The sequence below is a fragment of the Otolemur garnettii genome, unplaced genomic scaffold, assembly GCF_000181295.1.
Source record: "Otolemur garnettii isolate 467f Iridium unplaced genomic scaffold, OtoGar3 scaffold00017, whole genome shotgun sequence".
NCBI lineage: Eukaryota > Metazoa > Chordata > Mammalia > Primates > Galagidae > Otolemur > Otolemur garnettii.
This window is the reverse complement of record NW_003852412.1, coordinates 9121360-9128220: the sequence shown is the minus strand read 5'-3', so window position 1 is coordinate 9128220 and position 6861 is coordinate 9121360. Positions and strand designations below refer to the sequence as shown.

General features: G+C 40.2%; 1 protein-coding gene and 1 pseudogene across 2 annotated transcripts in view; one reads left to right on the top strand and one right to left on the bottom strand.

The window, feature by feature from the left end:
- The window catches only part of GFM2 (G elongation factor mitochondrial 2), a 54026-nt gene that overhangs the window by 24398 nt on the left and 22767 nt on the right, over positions 1 to 6861 (top strand). For both annotated transcript variants that reach the window (XM_003785912.3, XM_023510868.1), the window contains one exon: positions 1826 to 1906. In XM_003785912.3, coding sequence (XP_003785960.1) covers positions 1826 to 1906 — 81 coding nt within the window. The remainder of the gene's footprint in view (positions 1 to 1825; positions 1907 to 6861) is intronic.
- On the bottom strand, positions 2842 to 4039 carry LOC105886626 (annotated as a pseudogene).

Genomic DNA, 6861 nt, shown 5'->3' with positions numbered 1-6861 from the left:
TAGGGCGCCAGCCCCATAAGCTGGAGGTGGCGGGTTCAAACCCAGCTCTGGCCAAAAACTGCAAAAAATAAAAAAATCAATTAAAAAAAAAATAGGTGGGCACCTGTAATCCCAGCTACTTGGGAGGCTGAGGCAAGAGAATTGCTTAAGCCCAGGAGTTTGAGGTTGCTGTGAGCTGGGACGACACAGCACTGTACTGAGGGCGACATAGTGAGATTCTGTCTCAAAAAAAATTCAATCTGAACACTTTGATTTTTCACTTCTAAATTAAATTGGTATGAATAAATTCTATTGGCCTTATTTATTTATTTTTTTTATTGAATGGTAACTATGTACATTAATGTACTTCTGGGGTACAGTGTGGTGTTTTCACACACAATCTGAAATGCTTCCATCAAACTGGTTAACATAGCCTTCATGTCATTTTCTTAGTTATTATTTTAAAATGTTCACATTCTACTCTTAGAAAGATTCACTTGTATCCTCATAAGATAAACACAGAAGTGATCCCTCCAATCTTCCTCCCTCCACTCATTCCCCCTCCCCATATTCTGAGGCTGTTAGCCTTATTATTTTTAATCCATCATTTTATGGAGTTATTTTTGATACAGTCATATGCTGTGTTACATTTTAGTCAATAACTATGTATACCATGGTCTCATAAGATTGTACTATCATATTTTTACTGTACTTTTTCTATAATACACACAAATATTTACTGTTGTGTTAGAATTTCCTACAGTAGTCAGTACATGCCGTATATGCCCGAGTGTCCAACCTGTGGCCCATGGGCTATATGCTAATTTGCGAGGACTTTTTTGCTTATCTTTGGTGTCAGGAATAAGGAAAAGTGTGCATGGACCTTTCTTCTGCTAATCAGCTTTCATTAGTGTTTGTGCCAAGATAAGTCTCATTCTCCCAATGTGCAGCATAGAAAAAGAAAGGTTGGACAACCCTGCAATAGAGGTTTTTATAGCCTTGGAGCAATAAGCTCTACCATATAGCCTAGGTGTGTAGTAGGCTGTACCCTGTAATGTTTGCACAATGATGAAATTACCTAATGACACATTTTTCAGAATGTACCCCGTCACATATAACTGTATTTAGTAATCATCTAAATTTTATTATTGATGGCCTCTGTGTTACAGGTTAAGTGCTTTATGTATACCATTTTATTTAATCTTTACAACAACCTTATATCCCTTTTATAGATGAGGAAATAGAAGTTAGAATGCTTTATGGCTTGGCGCCCATAGCACAGTTGTTATAGCACCAGCCACGTACACCAAGGTTGGTGGGTGTGAACCCGGCCTGGGCCAACTGCAACAAAAAAATAACGAGGTTTTGTGGCAGACACCTGTAGTCCCAGCTACTGGGAGGCTGAGGCAAGAGAATTGCTTAAGCTCAAGAGTTGGAGTTTGCTGTGAGTTGTAGCTCAGTGGCACTCTACCGTGGGCGACTTATTGAGACTCTGTCTTAAAAAAAAAGAAAAAAGAATAAAGGTTAAATTGACTTTTATTAATCATTAGGTACATAATTGGTTCCTCTTTGAGATTTTTTTATGTTGTTTTGTCTTAATGCAAAAGAGCTACAGAAAACCTTCAGAAAGGTCTTGTAAGTATATCTTTAATTTTCAACTTCCTATTCTTTTGAAAGAAAAACTTTTTTATCTTTGTAAAGAGATGCGAAGAGTTGCTTGGCCTAGGTAAAGCAGATCATGTAGCCATCTTACAATATTTAAATGTTAAGTATTTATGGTATTTAGACAAATTAATAGTTGTGAAAATAAATACAAATTATAAAATTCTAAAATCTTTCTTTATAGGTTGCAGATTTGGATGATGAATTTGCAGAATTGGTTTTAGGAGAATTTAGTGAAAATTTTGATATGCTACCAGCTGAAAAGGTAAATTTTATTACTCAGTTGCTTTGACAAAATTATACTAATTGTATATAATTTGATTTTTCTGGCTTTAATGTATGGGTTTTTTTTTTAACTTCACATACTTTTAGAAAGTGCAAGCCTAAAAATTAGGAGAATATTAAGGTAAAATCACTACTAATATGGAACTTTAACAATGACAATGATTTACTATTTCAGATATGCTTTTATATATATATGTATATATATTTATTTATTTATTTTTGGCTCCCTGTCAGGAAATTAATTGGATATCTTTTTTTTTTTTTTAAGACTTACTTTGTCCCCCTCAGTAGAGTGCTGTGGCATCACAGGTCACAGCAACCTCAAACTCTTGGGCTTAAGCGATTCTCTTGCCTCAGCCTTCCAGGTAGCTGGGACTACAGGCGCCCACCACAATACGTGGCTATTTTTTGGTTGTAGTTGTCACTGTTGTTTGATAGGCCCAGGCTAGATTCGAACCCACCAGCTCTGGTGTATGTGGCTGACACCCTAGCCACTGAGCTACAGGTGCTGAGCCTAATTGGATATACTTTACAAACTTAGAAATTGGATCCTTTGTACTCATTCTGGTTCAGTTAATTGCTCATTCTCTGCAGCTTTTTTCTCTTTACTCTGATCATTTCAGGGAAATCATTGGTAGAAAGTTTGTATTCATTTAATTGGGTTTTTTTGTTTTTATTTATTTTTTAATCTGATTTTGCTTTATTGCTATTACCCCAAATCCAGTATTTACAGATATAAAATTAAACAGACTTTATGAGACTACCATGGAGAATGTTTTAAAAAGTTAATCTGAAACCCTCAATGAAAATCACCAACTCATTTGTGTTACAATATAATAATTCATAACTTTGCAGCTAATCTCCATCATAGTTCATTTCATTAAAAACTATTTTCAAGAAGAGATAAATCTGAGGATATATAAAAAAATTTCAGAAAAATACCTTCATATCTAGCCACAATCTTCCAGCTTGTCTACATGCTCAATAGTTGATCGTTTTTTGAAGGGCATCATAGCACTTCCACTTGTCAGGGATGTAGAATGGCTCAAAAATGTGAGGAAATGGTGTGTCAAATCCACATACCCTTGATATAGGAGCCTCTAGGTCAAGAAGCATTCTTCCTGAACTGTGGAGCTAATCTCTGAGGCAAAGCCTCCTGTCAAAGGAGCCTTGTGACTAATGAGCAGATGTCCTGTTTTGATCACGGACTTAAAAACAGTGTCCACATCCCAAGGTATTATGGTCCTCAGGTCAGTGACTCACAAGACACTCTGAGCTTTTCTTTTGCCATGGAAGCTACCTCCTGGATCACATGAACCTGTGTGCCCCAGGCAACTAGGATGACATCACTCCCTTCCTGTGTGACTTGTGCCTGGGACAGTGGGATGGTGTACGATTCTACTGGGACCTCTTTCACTGCTGCCCTGTAAAGTATTTAGGTTCAAAAAATATACAAGGATTTTTATCCTCTGTGCATTACAAAAGAAGTCCCTTGGCCTGGCAAGGGCTTCTGGGCATAACCACCTTGATTCCCAGGCAATAGGCAAAAAACACTTCTGGACTCTTGAGAATGGTAGAGAGCCCCGTGGCCAACACAGCCCCATGGGGAAAGGATGGTGAGGCTGCCACAGTTAAAAAGGTCCCCAGAGCGGCTTCATTAACAATCTGATCAAATGCATGGAAAATGTAATCTGCACACTGGATTTCTGCGATCTGTAGCACCAGTGACAGCAATTCCAATTCCAAATCCAACAATTCCTTGCTCACACGGTGGAGTATTAAAAACTCTATCTTTTCCATACTTGTGTGGCAAGCCAACAGTGCATCTGCAGACTCCACCAAAGGCAACATCTTCACCAAATATTACTGCAGTTGGATCTTTGGCCAATGAGTTGTCCAAGGCACTTGTCATCACCTGGAAAAGATTCATTTTCTGAGTTTGCCCACAGTGCTGGGGCTCCAGATCCAGCTAGAAAGTGAAGTGGGCCACCTGCTGCCGCTGGGCCGTGTCCTGGACAGCCGAGGCAGGCCGCAGGAGGCCCCACGCCAGCCCCACGCCACAAAGCTGCCTCCAGTGGCGCTCAGCGCCTGCTGCCCGCAGCCAGAGCAATATCCCCGCAGTGGCCACCGCCATCCCCACCAGCAGCCTGGCTCACCGCCGTTTTTTTTGTTTGTTTTTAAACTTACTGATTTTTCAGATTATTACAATGATTATTTTCTCAGAAGATTTTTTCTGAATCTGTTTTAATTTTTAATGGAAATTTGTTGGAATTCTTTGTTTTTTTTTCTTTTCTTTGGCATACATTAAGCCAGAGAAGCAGCAAGTAAAATACAATTATATTGAATTATGGCAGAGTTCTTCAAGAAATTCTGTTCTGACAGGGATTGGTCCCCATGAATTTGGCAGAGATACTGTTTATTTTGTTAAGAGTTGCCGAGTAGGGCAGTGCCTATGGTTCAGTGAGTAGGACTTCAGCCCTATGTGCTGAGGGTGGCGAGTTCGAACCTGGCCAAACCACAACAAAAAATAGCCAGGAATTGTGGCAGCCACCTGTAGTTGCAGCTACTTGGGAGGCTGAGAATCACCTAAGCCCAAGAACTGGAGGTCGCTTTGAGCTGTGATGCCCTGGCACTGTACTGAGGGTGATAAAGTGAGACTATATCTCTAAAAAAAAAAGAGTTGCCAAGTAAAGTGTTTCTAAGTGGTAAGTTATAAGGCCACAGATAAGCCAGAAAATTCACTTAGTTGTTATTCATGAAAAGAATTAAAAACACAAGAGCTAAAGCACACTTTCGAGCCACTTGAAGTTAGAGGTAGGAAAAGGCCTGGTTTTTTTTTCTCTTTTGAATAAAATGCTGTCATTTTTGAATTTTTTTTGGTTTAGTTTTGAATGTTTGAGTATGATGTTTATTAAAGATTATGTTATCACATAACATGATTTCTGCTTTCAAAGAGCTCATACTTGGAAATAGAATTGACCCACCAATTTGTTTGAAAACATATCTAAGCTTTTCTTGGTTTTTGAAGTCTTTTAAAAATTTTTTTCTGGGTGGCGCCTATGGCTCAGTGGGATAGGGCACTGGCTTCATATACCAAGGGTGGCAGGTTTGAACCTGGCCCTGGCCAAACTGCAACAAAAAATAGCCAGGCATTGTGGCGCATACTGTAGTCCCAGCTACTCGGAGGCTGAGGCAAGAGACTCGCCTAAGCCCAAGAGTTGGAGATTGCTGTGAGCTGTGACGTTATAGTACTCTACTGAGGGTGATAAAGTGAGACTCTGTCTCTAAAAAAATAAAATAAAATTTTTTTTGTATCTTGATTTCTCATTTTCTTTTGGATTTTGTTAAATGTGGATCTAATTCATTGAAGAAATTGTTAACTCAGATGTATATACAGAGGTACTTAAAAATGTATACACTTTTAAGAAAGGGGAAAACTGTATTGAAATTATAACTCAATATATACTAAGTACAAAAAATGAATACAAGTCATATTTGACTTCTGCAATTATAAGAGGTGCTCAAGGTGGTTACCATCAGTGTCTAGACACTTCTGATTACCACGAATTACTGCTTGAGACATGTTAACCAAAGTGCCCACTTTTCTCACTCTATGTGCCATGTCAGTTTCATCCCAGAGTACCCTTCGGCATAATCAGTTTTCTATGGTACGCCACATCCTTTAAGGTCCCCTGCAGGTAGAAGTCAAGAGAACACGGGGGAAGTCAAGTCAGGAGAACACGAGGGAAACTCAGCCTCTTTGTCTTATCTGTTGTCCTGGCAAATTCTGATGGAGGTCAGCTCTCACATCTTGGTGCATGTACTAATCCTTGGGATGAAACCTTTTCTGTTTTGCTGTTTTAAGAATGCATCGTGGGCAGTGCCTGTGGCTCAGTGGGTAGGGCGCCAGCCCCATATACCAAGGTTGCAGGTTCTAACCCAGCCCTAGCCAAACTGCAACAACGCACAAAAAAATAGCTGGGCATTGTGGCGGGCATCCATAGTCCTAGCTACTCAGGAGGCTGAGGCAAGAGAATGACCTAAGCCCAGAAGTTGAAGAGGAGGAGTTGGAGGTTGCTGTGAGCTGTGATGGCCACAGCAATCTACCGAGGGCAATAAAGTGAGACTTGGTCTCTGAAAAGAAAAAATGAATGCATTGTATGCTTGTTCTGCTAACTTCTGTCATGTGCACACTGGTAGACTTCTGTGAGGAGCATGTAAACTGCCCCATCTCCACAGCAGAAGCCCAGGAGTTGTTGCTGTGCACGGCCTCCGGATCTTGCCTTGTTTACATCATACATAGCATCGTGTGTCTCAGACTTATCACAAATGCGTGTAGTTGTCAGGCATGGGGAAGGTTCTGTTGCATATTCACGCCTCCTTTGTCATCATACTTCACCAACTTTCTTTTTTTTTTTTTTTTTTGAGTCAGAGCTTCAAGTTGTCTCCCTGGGTAGAGTGCTGTGGCATCACAGCTCACAGCAACCTCCAACTCCTGGACTCAAGCAATTCTCCTGCCTCTGCCTCCCAAATAGCTGGGACTACAGGCACCCACCACAATGCCTGGCTACTTTTTGGTTGCAGCCATTATTATTGTTTGGCGAGCCTGGGCTGGATTCGAACCAGCCAGCTCAGGTGTCTGTGATTGGCACCTTAGCCATTTGAGCCACAGGTGCCGAGTCTTCAACAACATTCTTAAATTTCAAATACCACTTTAAAATGGTGTTGTGTTCCTTGAACAACAACCTTCCTTTTGCCATTTTCTTTGATAGTCCTGCCTGTCATGTAGTGATGTTAGTATTCACTTAATTAACACTGTCTTTTAAGTAAATGTCTTACTACACATTGCTACTATAATTCAATTCAACTTTCTTTTTTTTTGAGACAGAGCCTCAAGCTGTTGCCCTGGGTAGAGTGCTGTGGCATCACAGCTCA